The sequence below is a fragment of the Natrix helvetica genome (genome assembly GCF_964273705.1).
Source record: "Natrix helvetica genome assembly, chromosome: 3".
Classification (NCBI taxonomy): Eukaryota; Metazoa; Chordata; class Lepidosauria; order Squamata; family Natricidae; genus Natrix; species Natrix helvetica.
In genome coordinates this window covers 1,876,275-1,898,465 of record NC_138549.1, presented here as the reverse complement: position 1 = coordinate 1,898,465, position 22,191 = coordinate 1,876,275, and the positions used below count along the sequence as shown (strand labels likewise).

Sequence of the window (22,191 nt, the reverse complement as noted above, 5' to 3'; positions counted from 1 at the left end):
TTGCCAAGCGTCCAAATTTTGATCCCATGATCATGGGGCTTCAACAAAGCTCATAAGTGTGAAAAATGCTCATAAGTCACTTTTTCTAGTGCCGTTGTAACTTACGGTCGCTAAATGTTGTAAGTTGAGGACTGCCTGTACAAGAAATCAGCATACGTTCGTCTTTTTCATCTTATTTTATTGTGTTCCAAGGATAGTTTTCTTAATGGTGGCAGTGCAATAGTCGTCATATCTACTTGACTTCAGGAAAGGATTTTGACAAGGAAACTGGACAGCTATTTGTCCGGAATTGGATAGGGTCTCCTGCTTGAGCAGAGGGCTGGACTAGAAGACCTCTGAGGTCCCTTTCAACTTTATTGTCCTATTATTGTTTCATTTTCCTGATTGTCCAGAACATGCATACATACATAAATATTGTTCGCTGAGCCTGTCGCATCAACTCAAGTGAGTTTTCTGAAAAAGAAGCGATTTACATTCTGATTATGAATATACTTTGGAGTGGGGTGTTTTTTGTTTTTTGTTTTTGCATTGTACAAATATATAACCAATCTAAATTACTAGCAATCTTCATTAAGCAGAACCGGGAACAAACCATACAGAAGAAAAATTGTTCTGGTCTGAGCTGAACATTAAATCTGGAAAAAATAATATTTTGGTGGTTCACTGACTCCAATTAAGCTTTATTAGGTAGCATCTTTAATAGCTGCAGGAGATTGAAATCTGAAATTGTATAGCTCTTTTTTAGATTGGGAAAAGTCCTTTTCTGAAATGAGATTTCACCCGGGGCGGCTATATATAGCCTTTTTCAGCAAGTAGAATCTGCATTTCACTTTTGTAAAATCTTTAAATGAGAATAGTTGAATCATTGGCTACAGTTCTTTATTATTACATTTACGCTAATCACGTAATGTATGCACTAATATTTATAATTGTATGCATTAATCAGTGTAATGAGTTAATATTTAAGTATTAAGTATTTATAACAAATTAATAATATTCTAGAAAACTGTCTTCATATTTTAAATCCCTAGTATATTTATTTACACATGCACTCACATACCCACACAAATCTTTTTTCAGTGTTTCCTCTTGTATTTGTGAACGTTTAGAGTAGTCCATAAAAGAGGAAAAACACAAGCAAAACAAACCTCAAACAGAAGTATCATTATTTGGTTTGCTGAAAAAGAAAGGTGTAAATAAAAGAGCAAAAAGCAACATTTTGGCTACTAAATATCACATCGAATGTTTGAGGTTTCTGGAGCAAGAGATACAAATTAAATAAGTGGTTGTTTGAGATTCAACAACGGGAAGGATGTGTATCTCATGTGGACAGAATTAGGATTTTTCCTTCTCCCAGGATCCTTTTTTAAGATGATAAAAGATATGAGATTAGGATTTCTTCAGATTTCCCCCCCAGATGCTTTAATCCTATTATAAGACTGTCATAGCACGTGTCATTCTTGACTGCAAGGCTCAGGAATTGCACATTAATTTTCAGCAGTTGCAGTTCAAAAGAACTACTTTCCTTCAGAAACCTTCCTGCTGTTTTGGACCTAACAGGCCTCATTGATTTATTTTGACTTTTAGGTTTCAAAAGGAGGCCCTTTGCTGCTTTCTTCCTCCTCCTCTTCTCGAGTACCTTTTACTCAGCAGTCAGGAGGAAGGCATGAAAAAATATCAGCAGAAGATGGCAAATACAGCCGTGAGTAGCCTCTGGTGTCCCTGCTACCATCAGGCGTAAAGCTGCTGAATTGAGTTTCTATCATGATGTGGTTAACATATTATACTTAATAAAACTTGAACAGGTCAAAATTATATAGTTCTCAAGGCTGAGAATTAGGAAAATGGTTTTTTTTTTATGATTGAGAATCCTTGGAGGCCAAATCTTTCCAAGCTTCTGATGTCTTCCTTGGCAAAAAGAACCTAGCCAAGCTTAGGTGGACATGAGGGGTGCTTGGTGCTCTCTGAGCTTGTTGGTTTTCTTGCATGCGCTTCATTACCCAAACTGTCCTAGCACTGATGATGTTACTTAGTTGGGTAATGGAATTTCTGCAAACTCACAGAGCACTAAGGATCTCTCATTTCAACCCTGGGCTACAAATGTTCTCCTTTCTTAGGTGGACATACCACTTGTAATGCTTCCAAGACCAACCTGAAGTCATCCACTGTTGGCAATAATTTTGAAGGCTGATCTGATCTTACATAAAGTCTTGATGTTGGTCCAGAGGATGCAGCAAGCAAGGACCAAGTTACATGTTGGAGCTGCTCTTCCGTTACAACCACTAGAGTTGGCATACTCCGTATTCCATCCGTCAGGTCATCTAGTGGGACCTGAGAATCATGCCTTCTCTTTGTGACTACTCGGTGGAACTGCTTTCCTCTGGCCTTCCTGTTGCCTCTTACCCTGTTGGTGAGGCATTTGAGGCCGGAAGGTTCTCACAGGTATTGAGATGAGAAGGTTCAATGAGCCTCTTGCTTTGATGGTTGTGTTTAGTGATTGAGGGGGAATGGTTTTCCCCCACCCCAGGCATGTATAACAGAATAACAGAGTTGGGAAGGACCTTGGAGGTCGTCTAATCTAACCCCCTGCTCAAGCAGAAGATCCTGAACCATTTCAGACAAATGATGGTCCAGTTTCTCCTTAAAAGCCTCCAGTGTTGGAGCACCCACAACTTCTGGTGTCAAGTCGTCCCACTGGTTAATTGTTCTCAATATCAGAAAGTTTCTCCTTAACTAGGTTGCTTCTCTCCTTGATTCGTTTCCACCCATTGCTTCTTGGGCTTTGGAGAATAGGCTGACTTCTTCTTCTCTCTGACATTCGCTTAGTTATTACAATACTGCTATTATATCACCTCAAGTCCTTCTTTTCATTAACAGAATAATAGAGTTGGAAGGGACCTTGGAGGTCTTCTAGATCAACCCCCTGCTCAAGCAGGAAACCCTATAGCATTTCAAACAAATGGTTGCCTAATCTTTTCTTTAAAACCTCCAGTGTTGAAGCATTCATAATTTCTGGAGGCAAGTTGTTCCACTGATTAATTGATCTAACTGTCAGGAAAATTTCTTTTTAGTTCTAAGTTGCTTCTCTCCTTGATTAGTTTCCATCCATTCTTTCTTCTCCTGCCCTCGGGTGCTTTGGAGAACAGGCTGACCCCCTCCTCTCTGTGGCAGCCCCTCAACTATTGTAAGACTGCTATCATGTCACCCCCTGGTCCTTCTTTTCATCAAACTAGACAGACCCTATTCCTGCAACCGTTCTTCCTATGAGCATATTATAGTGTGGCTTGTGTTGTGTATTGATTTTATTCAGCTATGTTAATTGCAGTTTCAGTTTTAATCTTAGTATGGGGGTTAACCTATTCCCCCCCCCCACCAAGGTCCTTTCCAACTCTGTTATTCTGTTCTAATCTGATTTTCCAGGGAATTGCTCTGAAGATTCCTCAGCTTTCTCTCTCCTTTGTCTCCCTTTTTTTTCCAGTTGCTTGTTTGTTTGATGGATTGTTTTATTGGTTTTTCATTCTGGGCTCCCTCAGAAGGAAGAACAGCATGGAAATGAATCATACGGTGACAGTTGTATAACATTCTGCTTGACACAATTCAGTTGGAAATTCTACAACAAGGGAGCTACTAAATTATTATACAGCTGGGAGGTGGGGGGGGGGGGAAATAGAGGTTGATTATTTCTTTCTCGTTTCTTTAACAACCGTCAAGAGCTTCCGCTCCTGTCAGTTTATAGCAGAAGGTGCTTCCACTCCGTAACTGTTCTTTGTCTCCTCCAAAATCTGTGGAAAATCTTTTTTTATTATTACTCTACAGGTAGTCCTCGACTTATGACCACAATTGAGCCCAAGCTTTCTGCTAAGCAAGATAGTTGTTAAGTGAACTTTGCCCCATTTTATGACCTATCTTGCCCCCGTTGTTAAGTGAATCACGGTGGATGTTAATAGTAATTATAGGACTCTGGCTTCCCCCTTGACTTTGCTTGGTCACAAAAGGCAGATCACGTGACCCTAGGACACCGCGACCGTCATAAATCTGAGCCAGTTGTCAAGCGTCTGAATTTTGACCAGGTGGCTGTAGGGATGTTGCAATGGTGATAAGTGTGAAAAACGGTCATAAGTCACTTTTTTCAGTGCCCTTCAGAGTAAAAGTAAGATGGACTTTAAAGCAATCGATAAGAAAAGAGAAAGAATTCATACAGGTGATGGAAAGAGAAGGGGGGGGGTTCTTTCTCAAAGAGAAGAGAAGGGAGCTCGTTGCAGAAGGTGTGGGCTACTGCAAAGGCAGTGATCAGAGGACTAGCTACCACTTATATAGTGAAGAAAAAAATAAGAAAAAGAAACAGGCTTCCAAAAGGCTTTGGAAGAAAAACATAAAGAGCTTGAATTAGAGTTACAAAAGGAGCCAAACAAGATAGGCTTAAGAAATCGAATGCAGCTAATTAAACACAAACTAAACATTATGGAATAAGGTGAATTGGTGCAACAAATTTAAAAAAAAAAGCAAAACTTTTTTTGAAAACGCTAATCAACCGGGAAGGTGGTTAGCCTATAGATTGAAGAAAAGAAAAAGAAAAGAAATGGATAATAAAATTACAGGACGAGGAAGGTACATTACATTGCCAAATGGAAAAGAAAAAATATATAATATATGATTTCTACAAGATGCTATACGACCATGAAAAAATACCAGAGGAAAATAATAATATAATATTTGGATAAACAAACTGTTGTAAATCGAGCATAGCCATATGCTGTTTTGGGGGATCTTGAGTCATCCAGCTAGAGAATTGGATTTGTGCTGTAATTGGTTCCATTTTTCTAGCATGGCTTGTGTTAGAAGTCTAAGCCTTTTGCTGTAAACATTCCGAGTGCAAGAGGAGAGACACTAATACTGCCTTACAAACAAGAGCAGAAATCAATGTTAACTTAATACAGAAACCAGTCATTGTGCTTTATTTGCCCCAGTGAAGAAAAGCGTGCTTTATAAACTTGCTGGAGAAAAGAGGATAGTGTTTTAGAGTGAAATAATCCTATTATTTTATTTCACAGCTGCTTTCTGAACTCTTGCCTTCCCTGGCCGGCTACTACTAGAAATCTGATTTTTCTAAAAATTTATTAGCACCCTTTGGCATTTGGTTGACTTTGGATAGAAACTGTGGCAAGAAAGGTCGTAAAATGGGGCAAAACTCACATAAATATTTGTCTTGCTGAAAAACAGACATTTTGGGCTCAATTGTGGTTGTATGTCAATGACTGCATATACATACATACATACATACATACATACATACATACATACATACATACGCTGGTTTTGTTGTATTCGGGTCTTTTCCCGTGTAAGATTGTAATTTTACACGGGAAAAGACCCGAATACAACAAAACCATCATACCTACACCCATGAAAATCTATGAAAACAAATATATATATGTATGTATGTATGGTGTCACGACCCCTGGTATGCCCAAATATGGGAGGGAACACACTGCTTCCCTTTTCTGTCCTTACATTTGTGTTGTATTTGTGCTGATTTATTTATTTTTTATTTATTTATTTATAAGCACAAATACAACACACACATATATATATATGCGTGTGTTATCTTACACCGGAACAGACCCGAATACGTCAAGACCTGCAGATAGCTAGCTAGCTAGCTAGATAAATAGATAGATAGATAGATAGACAGACAGTCAGACAGACAGATAGACACACACACACACGTGTGTTTGTGTGTATATGTGTATATTTGTGTGTGTTGATAGATACAAGATAGATATAACAGGGATGGATGGATGGATGGATGGATGGATAGATAGATAGATAGATAAGATATATATGTATAAAAGATTCAATGAGACATTGTCTGCAATGGGCATTGTTTTTGATAGAATACAATAAATGTCAATTTCTGCTTTACAAAAACCCATCCTATATTGCTGTCATGTTACCGCAGGATGCTGCCAATGGCAATAAATGCAGCCCAGTTGCAATCACGTAACTGGGGGGAGGGGGCGAGGCTAGTCATCAGAACTTCAAATCAGGGTTGTTTAGTCCATTTTGGGGGGGGGGGGTCTGTTGTAAGTTTGAACGGTTGCTAAGTGACTGGCTGGACTAAGACGACTATATGGACATGTTACTATGTGTTTACTAATAGCTTTTATTTGGACTGGCACATCCTATCTGTTTGTTGCCTCGGTCTGTATACTAAACAAATGACACATTAGGAACCCCATATCAAAACAAGTTGTCTTTCTTATGTTCAGCCAGAATTTGAAAACAACATTTAATGCGACACAGTGCTTGAGCAAAATGGTTTGGTTGAGATGGGCGTATGTGGGACTGATTGGGGTAGATTGTAGGGGTGACACCAAAATGTAATTTTGTTTTGTTTTATTTTATTTATCCCTATATTAAATTATTGTATTTTATTCCAATCTCATTTTAAAGTGTATTCCAATTTCACTTTCAATTATTTTTTATTCCAATTTCATTTTAAATTGTATTTTATCGGAGTTTAGTAATAATTTGAGTTTGGAATTCTGCACTTTGGCCCATGGACTAATCAATGAAGTGAACTAAGTATGATATTTAATAGCTTTTATTGTAGGCCTTTCGCTTCCCTCGGCTGCTTTTAAAATTCTGAAATGGTGGTATATGACGTGTGTGTTAGCAAATACTAAATTGCCCTGCTTTGAAAACCACTTTTTTCTGTTAATGATGAGACCTTGAGATGCTCATGGGTCTCTTGTGTCCCATCAAGTCATCTTCAACTCCCGGTGACCACTTAGAAAGATTTTTCTCCCATGGTTTCTTCAGGTCTATAGTGCATCCATCGCTACTGTAACTAACTCCCTCTGCCTTGATGCTGGTTCATTCCCAACGTTTGGCTATTTGCGGCAGATCTTTCTTCATCGTTTTTTTCTTCTCCTCCATTTCTTCCAGGTCCCAAAATACCTGTCTCAGCAATGGAATAAAGCTTTAGGAAGAGGCGAAGTAGGAAAGCTAAGAATCGCCAAGTAAGGAAGTTTATGTTTTACATATTCCAGAAAGTGGGCAGCCTCTAAGGCAGTGACGCGCCTTTTTGTTGGCACGTGCTAAAAGTGCAATGAACACGCGACACCCCTCCACGCCCTCCGCCCCCTGCACATGCACACCTGACCCCCCCCTTGCGCCTTACTTTGGGCGTAGTAGGCCTCCCTGCAGCCTCCTTGGACCTAAAACGGGCTGTGTAGGGGGCACCAAATGCCCCTCCCCTAGCCCCTGCACATACATGTGCAACCCCCCCATAGCATGTGCATGTGTCTCCTGCATGCACCCTATCCCCCGCGCATGCGCTGCAGAGGCCCCAAAATCATCTGGCCGGTGGGAGGCATGTGAGTGTGCACAGTGGAGCTGAGCTGGGGCAACGGTGTGCGTGCCCGCGGAGAGGGCTCTCCGTGCCACCTGTGTCACTCATGCTGTAGGTTTGCCATCAGGGCTCTTAAGGGCTCTTTGGGGAAGGAAGTCCCAGAATTTAAAGGCTCGAAATGATAGTTAATCGGCTGTGGAATGTAAGGCATCTGTTTTGCTTCCCAACTTAGCAAAGCATACCATAATAACATGAAGAGTGGCCACCTCTTTGCAGCCTAAGTAGCTGGACCTCCCATAAAAATAGCATCAAACTGCATAGAAATTTGAACATCTTTTGGGAATGTATTGCTTGTGTTGTCGTAGCTAGAAGAAAAATTTGCCCTAAAAATATCATCGTTTGTTTCTTTTGCAGAAATCAAGGACGAACAGAGGTAAGTGACAGATCAATGACTATCCTTCTGCATGCCTGTATGTTGATGGAGAGTTAAGCTGAATCTTCCTGGCTTCTTAGAATTTTATTTGCTTTTGCTCTTAGCTAAGGTCTCTCGTATAAATCCGGGCCCATCCTAGATTTGTCGCGTTTCAAACCCAGAACCTTTCTTAAAACGCCTTTTAACAATGGGCAAGGCAATCTGAAAAAAACAGGAAAAAGAAAAAGATGAAAGCCAATTTTCTAAATGGTGGAAGCAAAAAATAAAGAAAGAAATTGGCAGGTGCTTTCTTTATGAAGGAAGCCGATATTGTGGAATAACAAGTGAGTTATCGTACGCTGTCTTGTTGGATGTCGTAATTTGATTACTCACTGTGTCCCAGAGAAGGGGCAGGGGTGAAATTCAGCAGGTTCCGACAGGTTCTGGAGAACCGGTAGCGGAAATGTTGAGGAGTTCAGAGAAGAGGCAAATACCACCTCTGGCTGGCCCCCGAGTGGGGAAGGAATGGAGATTTTGCCGTATCCCTCCCCTGCCACGCCCACCAGGCCACGCCCACAGAACCAGTAGTAAAAAAAAAATTGGATTTTACCACTGGGAAGGGGATGGGCTAGAAATAGCTTTTGCAAAATAGTCAACAGAATAAAATGGTGGTTTCTTCAATTCAGTCCTTTATTTTATTTCCTGGATAGGGAAATGGAGCAAAAAAAAGAGCTAAACAATAATAATAATAATAATGATGATGATGATAATGATGATGATAATAATAATAATAATAATAATAATAATAATAATAATAATTTTCAAGCCAACGTTTAATACAGAAATGGGCTTTAAAGGCTAAAAGGGAAGAGAAACCAAATGATCACACAGAGCAGAAACTGAATTTCCATAAATATTAACTCCGACCCAGCGGGCCCCACTCCAATCTGCCATTGTGGATTGAAATAAATCAGAATGAATACACAACAATCAAATTATGTGCTTCTCCTTCGCAGCAATGGTGTGATGATATATTAAATATATATCACATGGATTTTTGGGGGGCTCTGGAGGTGGCTCTTTAGCCATAAAATAAAAGATAGTGTTTTTGGGGGGACGTTTGATTTGATTTCTGGCCAGTCTAGAGAAAATAAGGACTGGAGGGGGGCATGGTAGCAAGATTCCAATATTTATGGGGCTGCCACAAAGAAGAGGGGGGCGAATTATTCTACAAAGCACCAGAAGGCAGGACAAGAAGCATCAATGGATGGAAAAACTCATCAAGGAGAGAAGCAACCTGGAACTAAGGAGAAACTTCCTGACAGTGAGGACAATTTAACCAGTGGAACCACTTGCCACCAGAAGTTGTGTGTGCTCCATCACTGGAGGTTTTTAAGAAGAGACTGGACAGCCACTTGTCTGAAATGGTACTATAGGGTCTCCTGCTTGAACAGGGGGCTGGACTAAAAGACCTCCAAGATCTCTTCCAGCCCTCTTCTGAGTCATGCCTCCCTGCCAGCTGCATGCGACGTAGCTGTGGATTAGTCCTTAAGTTGTGTGAGATATTTCATCCCCTCGTCCAAAGATATTTTAGAGAAGATGACACAGATAGTCCTTGGCTTATGACCACAATTGTGCCCGAAATTAATGTTGCTAAGGATGACATTTGTTAAGTCAGTTTTGCCCCGTTTTACGACTTTTCTTGCCACAGTCGTTAAGTGAATCATCACAGTTTATCAATTTAGTAACCTGGTTGTTAAGTAAATCCGGCTTCCCCGTTGATTTGGCTTGTCAGAAGGTCACAAAAGGAGATCACATGATCTTGGGATGCTGCAACTGTCATAAGTACGAGTCAGTTGCCAAACATCTGAATTTTGATCCACCTGAGCAGGGGGATGCTACCAAGGTCACCCGTCCCTTTTTTTCAGTGCTGTTGTAACAAATGGACACTAAGCGAATGGTTGTTGGAAATCCACGTGTTGGTTTTATGAAATGCTGTTAAGATTTGGGCTCTCCTTTGGTGGGGAACGACCAAAATTGTCTCCCACCCGCCTCCAGATCTTGCCAGCCCCCCCACCCCCCCACCCCATCCAGCCATTTCTTGGTCCTAAATATCAAATGTCTGTTTCTGGTTCCCAAGGTCTCTTTCACCTTGAACGAAGATCTCGCCAAAATCAACGATATCGGGGGGAAGGCCACCTCCATCAGTGCGCCAAGAGACCACCCTTTCCTTTTACAAAATGTGGGGGGGCAGACCCTCACCGTCTTCACCGAGAGCTCCGGAGGTAAGGGGGGGGGGGCAGAGCCCCGAAGCTGGCAAAACGGCAGGCGATGTTGTAAGAGAATCAAAAGTCCGGCTCCCAGCTTTTGAGATGCTCTGTGCTGTCTTTGGGTTAATTTGATTTTACGACCAGGTTTCAAGGATTACAGTTAAAGGTGAAAGAGTCATCGAGCCTAGGGGACCTCTGGTCTCAGGTCATCTGGATCTCCAGCAAAGCTTTGTCAGCGAGAAAAAACTAAGGTTCTCCTTTTAGGGAAGAAAAACGAAATGCACAGGGACAGTATATGTGGTACCTCGCTCAAAAGTAGTAACTGTGAGAGGGATCTTGGGAGTCCTAGTGGACAACCGTTTAAATATGAGCCAGCCGTGTGCAGCAGCTGCCAAAAAAGCCAACACAGTTCTAGGCTGCATCAACAGAGGGATAGAATCAAGATCACGTGAAGTGTTAATACCACTTTATAATGCCTTGGTAAGGCCACACTTGGAATACTGCATTCAGTTCTGGTCGCCACGATGTAAAAAAGATGTGGAGACTCTAGAAAGAGTGCAGAGAAGAGCAACAAAGAGGATTAGGGGACTAGAGACTAAAACATATGAAGAACGGTTGCAGGAACTGGGTATGTTTAGCTTAAGAGAAAGAAGGACTAGGGGAGACATGCTAGCAGTGTTCCAATATCTCAGAGGTTGCCACAAAGAAGAGGGAGTCAAACTATTCTCCAAAGCACCTGAGGGCAGGACAAGAAGCAATGGGTGGAAACTAATCAAGAACAGAAACAACTTAGAACTGAGGAGAAATTTCCTGACAGTGAGAACAATTAATCAGTAGAACAGAAGTTGCCACCAGAAGTTGTGAATGCCCCAACACTGGAAGTCTTTAAGAAGATGTTGGATAGCTATTTGTCTGAAACGGTATAGGGTTTCCTGCCTAGGCGGGGGGTTGGACTAGAAGATCTCCAAGTTCTCTTCCAATTCTAGTCTATTCTGTTCTGTTCTATTCTATTCTACATTCTATTCTACATTCTATTCTTCCTTCTCTATGTTCTATTTACACTTCACTCCACGTACCCTTACTCCTACTGAAAATTTCCGTAAATTTCTAGGCATGAGTTACTCTTAAGCAGAAGGTTTCATACTCAGAGCTGTAGCTTCTCCCACCCTTACTCAACTTGTGCTCTTGAACTCTGGACTAAAGCTATCCAGGTATCTTATGTTTAAAATCTTAACTTGACTAGGCTTCATCCAATATAATTCAGCTGGAAAACCCAGTTTATTGAGCTGCTCTCGAGTTTATATTCCTTGCTTGCCTGCCTCCTCCCTCCCTCCCTCCTTCCTTCCTGCCTTCCTTCCTTCTTTCCTTCCTTCCTTCTTTCTTCTGGCACCTTGTCATCTCTAAAGCCCAGCCTGATTTCATGGAAGGTAGAGGCACTATGATGAGCCTACTTCAGAATGCTTGGCAGATATTTTCTAGGCTGGTGGAACCCAAATCTGGTTTTTGGGTTGTGTGTGAAATTCTCAGCGGATTTATGTGATTGTTGATTTGTCTACATTCACTGGGGAGTTCAAATCCAATACTATTCAAGGTGGCAATTCTGCTCATTGGAAGGCATGATGAAGCAAAGACCTCTGGGGCCACAAGTCCTTCGTGTGCCTTGATTAGTGAGGAAGAGGAGAAGGCTGGGTGGGATTTGCTGGGACTTCTCCCACGTTGCTGAAGCTGCCCAAGGTTTGCGCTGCTCGTAACATGTCTTTTCTGTAAGGAATTTGGCATTTCTCCCCCCTTTCTCCTTCTTTGTGTTTGGATTGTCAACGTTTCAGGGATGTCAGTTGCTGAATTATTATTTGCTTTCTTTTTAATGCCAGAATGGAATTCTTTTGCAAAAGCCTGAAGAGTTGGCTGGTTGGGAGAGAGAGAGAAAGAAAGACCCCCAGTTACTATCTTTGCGAGGCTATTTGGTTGTTTATGCATGAAGCATAAACCATGTTTTCGTTCTGTGAAAATCACCATATGTACATCACCGGTTGCCATGCAACGGTGCAATTTTGGCTCTCCGTTATTTTGCCTTTAAGGCTGCTCCACTTCTACACTTTGGGAATATATTTCAATATTAACCAGACACCCTGGGCAAACCGTGCATTGCTTTCTTCAAATAGTTACAGTAGTTACCGTATAATCTGGTATTTAATCTGCAATGAAACTGGAATGGTTCGCTGCTTAACAACATGCATGCCTTCTTGATGAGTCAGAGATTTAGAAACACTGCATGATAGTCCTCGATTTGCAACAGTTCACTTAGTGACCTTTCGAAGCCACAATGGCACTGGAAGAAGGCCATTTTCCACACAACCTTTGTAGTATCCCTGTCACCCTGTGATCAAAAATCAGATGCTTGGAAATGTATTTTGGCTCGTATTTGTGACGGTTGCAGCGTCCCGGGGTCACATGATCCCCTTTTACGACCTTCTGACAAGCAAGGTCAAAGGGGAAGCCAGGTTCACTTAACAGCCGTGTTCCTATCTCAATAACTGCAGCAGAGATTCACTTAGCAACCGTGGCAAGAAAGGTGAGAAGATTCCTATGCATAAAACTCTGTAGAGATTCTCCATCCTCCAGGTCATGGTTGACCCCAAGGTATTTTTTTCAGGAGGCAACTGGACTTCCTTGTTTTCTTTTTCTTTTGAAGACGTTTCGCTTCTCATCCAAGAAGCTTCTTCAGCTCTGACAAGATAATCCTTCCCTTCCCACCATCCCGTCAGGGCTGAAGAAGCTTCAAGGAAGTCCAGTTGCCTCCTGAAAAAAGCACCTTTGGGGTTTCTATGCACACTGTAGGTATCTAAGCAGTAAATCAGTCTATTTGCAACCCATTTGCTTCACATTATTGTCATTGAACCTGGTACAGCGAAATTAAGGGCCACCTTCAGCGTATATTATAGCCATAAAAACAAAACACCAAGACACATCCTTCACATTGTGTGCAATTGTATTGAAAAACCCCAATATTGCATTCATATTGCACGATACAAGATAGAATTCAGTATAGTTACTGCCCGGGGATAGAAGCTGTTTTTCAGCCTATTTGCCCTTGCTTTGATTGTCCGGTACCAACTGCCAGATGGTAATGGTTCAAAAAAAAAAAGGAGGTGCCCAGGATGAGATGGATCTTTAAGGATGTTTTGAACTTTCTTAAGGCAGTGGGAGCTATAAACCTCTTACAAGGAGGGGAGGGGGCAACCAGTGATCCTCTGGGCAGTGACGCTGACCCTCTGGAGCGCTCTCCTATCTTCCATGGTGCAACTCTGCAAATCTGCCCCTGTGCAATTCACACGTGGACCTAGCCTTTCCTAGCCCAAGGAATAGTCTTTTAGGTTATACGTAGGCACTCCTATTTCCTCTGCCAACCACGTTCTCTGCTTCCCTGCTGTATTACCCACCGAGATTGAAACCTTCGAGAAAAATATACACCTACTACGTGTTTAAAAATAACACAGCCACAACCTCTGGCTTGTGCCCACAAGCACCTCCCTACTGTGAAGAAACGAATATGCGTTGAAATGTGATCTCTCCCCTTGGCATTCTTTCCATCTGCCACCTCTGCACTGCCTCCCTCTCTCTCGGCTGGCTCACCTTTGTGGGTTGACAACACACAACTGGAGATGATGTCATCGCTCGTCCACAGGCTGTGTTGTTCCTCAGCCTCCCCACAACAGTTGAGAAACAAAACTGGAGAATCGCACATTTCTTCTTTCTCCATCTCTTTTTTTTTTCCCTCCAGAGAGAGAGAGGGAAACATTTCTACAGGCTGTCCTCCACTTAACAAAAAAGTGACTTATGATCATTTTGCACACTTACTACTCTTGCAGCCTCCCCATTGATCAAAACTCAGGCGCTTGGCAACGGGTTTGTATTTACGAGGGCCACAGTGTCCTGGGGTCACGTGGTCCCCATTTGTGACCTTCTGACAAGCCAAGGGTCAGGGTTCCAAATAGCATCCAAAAGTAAGTCAGAATCCGAGGTAAAAGATTGCTCAAAGTTTCAATTTATGAAGAGAGCCATGTTGGCACATCTGGGAAAAGCCGAATCAGAAAGCTTCCCGGTTTTCCCCACCCAGTTGAAAGTTCAAGATCCTGCCCCTACACCCACCAGCCCATCCCATGGTCCAATCTCCCACTGCCATGCTGGCAGCTTCCACCCATCCAGTTCTGGTCAGGTGCAGAGGTGCAATGCAATCCCCCATACCATAGACATAGTAGAATAATAGACAGTGTGGCAAAGATCCAAAAGAAAAGATGGCTGGAGGCCTGACACCAAGTCAAAGCCAGGTTCACTTTAACAGCCGTGTTGCTAACTAAACAGCTGCTGTGATTCACTTAACAGCTGTGGCAAGAAATGCCGTAAAGTGGGGTGAAACTCAGCTGTCTCACTTAGCAACAGAAGTGTTGGGCTCAGTTGTGGTCATAAGTCGAGGACTACCTGTAGATGACAACAAATGATGCTTATCCCAAAGATGCTTTTTCAAGAGGCAACTGGACTTTCTGGTTTTTCTTTGAAGACATTTCGCTTCTCATCCAAGAAGCTTCTTCAGCTCTGACTGGATGGTGGAGGATGGAAGGATTGAGACGAAAAGGATGCAAAGGACCAGCTGTCTGCAAGGAGTATAAATCCTTCCATTCCCCACCATCCAGTTGGAGCTGAAGAAGCTTCTTAGGTGAGAAGCAAAACGTCTTCAAAAGAAAAAACAAGAAAGTCCAGTTGCCTCCTGAAAAAAAGCCCCTTTGGGACAACCGTGACCTGGAGGACGGAGGATCTCCATAGGCAAATGAAGCTGATGCACTCCACTGATTTATCTAGTTATGTCTTTAAAAAAAACTTGTACTAAGAATATGATCATAACCACAACTGTGATGGGGAGTGTTTTCACAATTCAGTACGTTGTATAAATAAGTTATTTCTTCTACTGCAAATCTGTCTTAACCAGAGGGATTCTTTTGATCGGAGCAACTTTGATGGCTTGTCCTGTAGAAGCCCTGGCTGAATCTTCTTTGCAACGCCATCTCGGGCTCCGACTTTAAAGCTCTTTTATATTTCTCTGGGTTGTTGATCTCCTGCAGAATATCTTCCCGCAGGCGACAAAATGGCCACGGTAGCAAAAGGGCCTCCTTTTACATAAATAAAGAGCTGGCATGAGCTTCGATGAAGAGCTAAGCCACCCAGTTCATATGATGACTGAGTTACGGGATGTCTCTGCCGCTGAGGCACGCTCTGGTTCCAGTAAATCTGTTTCTAAATGCCACGACACGATTCCTGTGACTTTTAAAAGATAAGCAAGTTACGGATTTCAAAAGCGGTTGTGGAGGGAATTGCTTCCCCAAGAACTAGGATATAATGCGACTTGTTAACTTTACTTTACTTACTTTACTTTATTCGCACTTATAGACCGCCCCCTCTCCCAAAAGGGACTCGGGGCGGTGTACAGTCAATACATAAAAAATACATAACATGAATAATTAAATAATTAAATAGTTAGATAGTTATGGAGGAGGTTAAAAGAAGAACTGTACATTAAAGTAAAGTATTTAAAATATAATTTAAAACCCCTAAAAATACCCCGTAAATTAAATTTAAAAAATGGGTCCCCTAAAATACCAGTTAAAATATATCTGCCAGGAGATAAAAGTTATGAGTGTGCCAGGCCAGCTAATCGAAACAGGTGAGTCTTCAGTTTTTGTCGAAAGGAGCGGAAGTCGGTGGTGGTTCTAATGTCGGGGGGGAGGTCGTTCCAGAGGGTTGGGCCCATCACAGAGAAGGCCCTACCCCTAGGCGTCGCCCGTTGGCATTGCCTGGTGGACGGCACCCGGAGGAGCCCCTCCCTGTGAGAGTGGATTGGTCGCAGGGAAGTGTGTGGCAGGATGCGATCCTGCAGGTAGCTAGGTCCTGTGCCATGGAGCGCTTTGAAGATGGTAATCAAAACCTTGAAACGCACCCGAAAAACCACAGGCAGCCAGTAAAACCACGAGACACCCCTTAAGATATTTTCTTTCGCGAGACAGCCGTTCTCTTTCCATACTTAAAAAGAAAATGGTGCCTCCTTTTATCAAAGAAAGACCCGGGCAGTCATATAGGCCTGCTTAGGAAGACATGGATGGGCACAGCTAACAGTTGGGAGAAGCGGCACTCAAATGTACCCCATGAAGGATCTTTACAGAAAGTCTCCTAATGCCTCCAGAGCTGCTTTTGGTTGAACCACAGGCTCAAAGACTCAAGGGAACAAATGACAGGTTGACAGCTTTTATAGTTATTCACTTTCTGGACTAAACGCTTGACTCTCGCCTTCCTCTCCAATTCAAAGTATAATTTAGAATAGAATAACAGAGTTGGAAGGGACCTTGGAGGTGTTCTCACTGTCAGGAGATTTCTCTTTAGTTCTAAGTTGCTTCTCTCTTGATTAGTTTCCACCCATTGCTTCTTGTTCTACCCTCAGGTGCCTTGGAGAATAGCTTGACTCCCTCTTCTTTGTGGCAGCCCCTGAGATATTGGAACACTGCTGTCATGTCTCCCCTAGTCCTTCTTTCTATGAAACTAGACATACCCAGTTCCTGCAACCGTTCTTCATATGTTTTAATCTCCATTCCCCTAATCCTCTTTGTTGCTCTTCTCTGCACTCTCTCCAGAGTCTCCACATCTTTTTGATAATATGGTGACCAAAGCTGGATACAAATATTCCAAGTGTGGCCTTACCAAGGCCTTATAAAGTGGTATTAACACTTCACGTGATCTTGATTCTATCCCTCTGTTGATGCAGCCTAGAACTGTGTTGGCTTTTTTGGCAGCTGCTGCCCACGGCTGCCTCCTATTTCAATGGTTGTCCACTAGGACTCCAAGATCCCTTTCACAGTTACTACTATTGAGCAAGGTGCCACCTACACTGTACCTGTGCATTTCGTTTTTCTTGCCTAAATGTAGAGCCTTAGTTTTTTCTCACTGGCAAAGCTTTGTTGGAGATCCAGATGACCCGAGACCAGAAGTCCACTTTGCCCTGTTATCGTCTTCTGTTGCAGTTCACAGTCTGTCAGTGTCAGTACCAGCACTGATGATGGTACCTAGTTGGGTCATGAAATGTCTCATATAAATGTAATATTTACAGGTAGCCCTCAACTTACAACCACGACGGGGCCCCAAATTTCTGTTGTTAAGTGAGACATTTGTGAAGTCAGCTGTCTCCTGCTTTACGACCTTTCTTGCTACCGCTGTTAAGTGAATCCCTGCAGTTGATAAGTTAGTAACCTGGTTATTAAGTGAATCTGCCTTCCCCCATTGATTCTTCTTGTCGAAAGGTCTCAAAAACGGATCACCTCGGGACACTGCAACTGTCATAAGTACAAGCCAGTTGCCAAGCCTCTGAATGTTGATTCCGTGACTCTGGGGATTGCTGCAAATGTTGCAATTGTGAAAAACGACCCTAACTCACTTCTTTCAGTGCGGTTCTAACTTAGAACGGTCACTCAATGAACTGTTGTAAGTTGAGGACTACCTGTACCAATAATAATAGTACAATACAATACAATACAATACAATACAATACAATACAATACAATACAATACAATAGCAGAGTTGGAAGGGACCTTGGAGGTCTTCTAGTCCAACCCCCTGCCTAGGCAGGAAACTCTATACCGTTCCAGACAAATGGCTATCCAACATCTTCTTAAAGACTTCCAGTGTTGGGGCATTCACAACTTCTGGAGGCAACTTCTGTTCCACTGATTAATTGTTCTCACTGATAGGAAATTTCTCCTCAGTTCTAAGTTGCTTCTCTCCTTGATTAGTTTCCACCCATTGCTTCTTGTTCTACCCTCAGGTGCCTTGGAGAATAGCTTGACTCCCTCTTCTTTGTGGCAATGAGATATTGGAAGACTGCTATCATGTGCAGAGAATGAAACTGGAACTCCAGTGAGAGCCTCCAAGTGACATTCTTGGAGAAGTCATCTGGTTTTCCCTTTAACACGGAGCCTTCAACGCGTTATTTTGGCCTTCCAGATTTAATGTGAATGCATTTCCCTTTTTTGTAATTAAACCAGCATGTCCAGCGACTCCAAATTTTTAATCCCAACTGGATACTGCCAGGTGGGAGAAGGTAGATTTCTTAGGCTGACCAATGGCCAAAGATTTGTTCGGGCATAACACTGTATAAAATCCATTATGTTGATTAAAATAATCGATCAACTGGCTTTAGACATTTTTGGCAATAAAGCGAAGCACAAGAACTGTGAAGTCCTTCCTTGGTTTTTTTATTTTTTGCAGTCGTGGCTTTTTCCCTCCAGGGGTCCATGCTCTGAAGTGCATTTTCCTCAGAGTCTAAGAAGCTGTGATGGAAAATAGTTTGACTTTATGAAGCAGATGACGCTGGGGACTCCAATTAAAAGAACAAGAAAAAAAGAAAAAAAATCCCTACACATTGCAAAACCTGCAGGAACAGATTTATCGCTTTTATTTGTTTTTCCACTCTTCCTTTGTACTTTGCGGCCATTATCCTGCCTTTCTAAATAGGTCGTTAAATCTCTTTGCAACCTCAGTTATTTTCCTTCTGTGTGCTCTGACCCCTTTACTTTTTAAATTTATTTTTCCAGTCATTTTTAAGACATCAACCTTTTTTCTCTCATCATACCCAGAAGTTGTATAACAACATTTTGGGCCAACTGTTGTCCGTTCTTTGTAGTACAGGAAGATAATTTTTACAGCCTTCAAGGGGCATTGATTTGCAGAAAGACCAGAATTTCTATCAGGAATATACTGATTTTTTTCTACTGAGATGTGATTAGCTGACAACCCTAACGTAGTATAGGCTTAGATTAAAGATAACTGCAGTCTTACAATGATGATGCTACCTCGTTTAGTAACGAAACAACTGCAAGAAAACCGCCAACCTCAGTCTTCCTTCTCCTCCTCCTCCTCCCTTCTAGCACTGATGTTGTCACCTAGTTGGGTAATTAAATGTCTGCAGGAAAATAACCAAGCTCAGAGAGCACCAAGGAGCCCATAGTTAGAGGCTGTAAGGCGAAACTAACTTATAATAGTGCTAACGACAATGAAGCTCAAAAGAAAAAAAAAATCCTCACTCTTGTTTTATCGTTCTTTCCAGAGAACCAGACAGATGAAAAACCAGATACCAGCAATAACGGTAAGCCTTGCCTGCAACCTCTTGATTATGAGGCTAATAATATTCATAACAACCCTTCGTTTTTAATGTTTGCATTAGGCTACCTCTTAAAGCTTCGTCCAGAGTATAACGAGAACCCCTGGGGTAAAGCATGAATTCAAATGCCTTCATTGCTCTAAATTGCTTAAATGGTTCAAATGCCGTCTTTCCGAAAGAGAGAATAGTTCCTTAGCATCAATTTCCGAAACTGAAGAAATCTTATGCCAAGTGTATCTGTTGGCGTTTAAAGCACTGGAAGAAAATGTTCTTCGTTGCTTTCATTTAAATGCGGATAAGCCACTTGCTTACCTTTGGGAAAAGTTAGGATAACTCAAGAGACAAGGTGTGCAGTCTTTAACTCTCATTTTGCAAACCATTAAATATCCATTAAGTATAGCGTCTGCAAGGCACTCTTTCCAATCTTGGTAGCTTGAAGATGTGTGGACTTCAACTCCCAGAATACCTCCCAGCCTGCTGGCTGGGGCATTCTGGGAGTTGAAGTCCACACATTGTATTGAAATTGAAGGTATGTCCTTGTCCATTGCAGTGTGAGGCTACCAACGAGTTTCGGGTCTCCTCGTCTGACCGTTCGCTTGTCTTCTTGCAGTCTGGGGGTTAGCTTCCTCCCCGTCTGTCCTACATGGTCCCAGGGGCAATCCATGCAGGGGATCCTGGTAGATGACGTTGGAAGCATCTCCCACCTCCAAACGATCATTGCAATATTTGGCTACAAAATTTTGACTGCCGGTTGTGTGGGCGTGGCTTTGTGGGTGGGGCAGGGGAAGGAGACTGCAAAATCCCCATTCCCTCTCCACCCCACTAACCTGCTTTCCAGCTCCGTTCTCCTATGCAGGGCAACAAAAGAAGATCAGCTGGGAGGCAGCAGGGGCGTGGCCAGCCTGTTTGCCGGTTCTCCGAACTACCCAAAATTTCCACTACCGGTTCTCTCTGCTTTGCTACTAAATCCACTCTGCGGTTTGCTAGAGTCCCTCTAGGACAGGGGTGTCAAACCTAAGGCCCGTGGGCTGGATCCAGCCTGCGGGCTGCTTAGATCTGCCATGGTGTCTCTGCCAAGTGAAAACGGAGCTCGGGTGGGCCATGCACTGCCCTCCCCAGCTCCATTTTTAACCACGATAGCCCCCTGCAGCCCTCAGCCAGCAAAAGCGGAGCTTGGGAGGCGGGGTCTCTTTTCGCTGCCTGCCAGAGGGCTATCAAAACAACCTAAAAACAAAACAAAAGGAGAAATGCATTTGAGCGTGCAGGAAGGGAGAGGAAAGGGGAAAATGTGAATTAATGGGGGGGGGGGAATAAAAAGTTATATAAAAGAGATGAATATTAATGGAAGTTGGGGAAATTGGAATATACTGACATTCTGATTATGAATGAGATGTATAAAATGGGACCCAGGCAACATAAAGTATGTCCATAAAGTATGTATGATGGGGAAAAAGAAAATTGCAATTAAACTTTATTTTAAAGAAAAAAGGAAAGGAGAAAGGGAAAGACAAAGAAAAAGATGGGAAGATGGGAAGAGAGCGAGGAAGGGAAAGGAAGGAAAGAGGGGAAGGCAGAAGAATGGAGAATGAAGAGGGAAGGATGAAGGAAAGGGAAGGAAGGAAGGTTATAAAGAGAGGGAGGGAGGGTCTGAGGGATGTCCTGCCTTAGCACTAGGCCACCACGGGTGCCCCCCCCCCACAAGTCCCGTGTCACGCCCATTATGGCCACGCCCACCCCAGCCGCCGAGGTCAAACACGACCCTGATGCCCTCAGTGAAATTGACTTTGGCGCTCCTGCCCTAGGAGTAAGCATGGAGATCTAGGAATACTCCTGCTCTACAGCCATCCTCCCGAATTGCTCCACCAATTCTCCTTTCCTCTCGGCATCGTGGCTCAGCCTCCTCCTGAGGCATATTTCATTTTGTGTGCTGCCTTTCCCCAACTGAATCCCTGCATATTCCATTTTTTGTGTGCAAACATAACTAACAAAATACGGTGCTTGCCTAAATGTCTTCGTGGAGAAGCTGTTTGTTTGTGGCCTGGACCTCTTCAGGGCCAATTGGATTTTTGCCAAGGATCATGTTGTGGGGGCACAAACATTTGTGGATGCATGGAGGGGGATGGTTGTGTTTGGCTGACCGACGCGGGGCCAGTTGGCCGTCTGCGTGGAGTTGCTGCTCAAATGGCCTTCAGTGCTGACTCGATGTTCCTTTCAAAGGTCACGAGGTTCCTTGCAGAACTGAGCAAAGTGTCCTTGACTAGTCTCCTCCTCCTCCTCCTCCTCCTCCTCCTCCTCCTCCTCCTCCTCCTCCTCCTCCTTTGGCTGAGGTTCTCCCAGGACCATTCATTGCCTTAGTTGCTTGTTTGACACCTCCTGTCTGTCATCCCAACAGATGCTTTTTGGGATCCCAGCTCATTGTTTTGTTGTCTTGTGTTCATTTCTGCTCCAAACGAAACAGCTTTGGCTTTGGTGCCTTCTGGGAAGCAGACCGAAGGTTTTTACTAGACAGGTTGAGCTTCGCCGTAACCATCTTGCAAGGTTTCATGTGGCAGACGAAGCCTCCGCAGAAGATATTGCAAAACCAGGCAGCCAACCGCTCGATTTGAGGAAGGAGAGAGCTCTGCAGTTGGCTTGAAATAGAATAGAATAGAGAATAGAATAGAATACACTAAAATAGAATAGAATAGAACAGAACAGAAAAGAATATAGAACAGAACAGAACAGAATAGAATAAGGAATAGAAAGAAATAGAAATAGGAATAGAATAGAATAGAATAGAATAGAATATAGAATAGAATAAGAAATAGAAAGAAATAGTAGAATAGAATAGACTATAGAATAGAATAGAGTAGAATAAGGAATAGAAATAGAAAGAAATAGAAATCAAATAGAATAGAATAGAATAGAATAGAATTCTTTATTGGCCAAATGTGACTGAACACACAAGGAATTTGTGTC

The 22,191-nt window shown here is 42.7% G+C and overlaps 1 protein-coding gene across 2 annotated transcripts in view; it reads left to right on the top strand.

Moving 5' to 3' along the window:
* The window catches only part of GTF2F2 (general transcription factor IIF subunit 2), a 61,227-nt gene that overhangs the window by 1,211 nt on the left and 37,825 nt on the right, over nucleotides 1–22,191 (top strand). The window contains exons 2-5 of one of the 2 annotated variants that reach the window (XM_081947940.1): nucleotides 6,949–7,022; nucleotides 7,769–7,787; nucleotides 9,907–10,051; nucleotides 19,180–19,218. In XM_081947940.1, the coding sequence (XP_081804066.1) occupies nucleotides 6,949–7,022; nucleotides 7,769–7,787; nucleotides 9,907–10,051; nucleotides 19,180–19,218 (277 nt within the window). The remainder of the gene's footprint in view (nucleotides 1–6,948; nucleotides 7,023–7,768; nucleotides 7,788–9,906; nucleotides 10,052–19,179; nucleotides 19,219–22,191) is intronic. The other variant, XM_081947941.1, reaches the window with a different exon arrangement.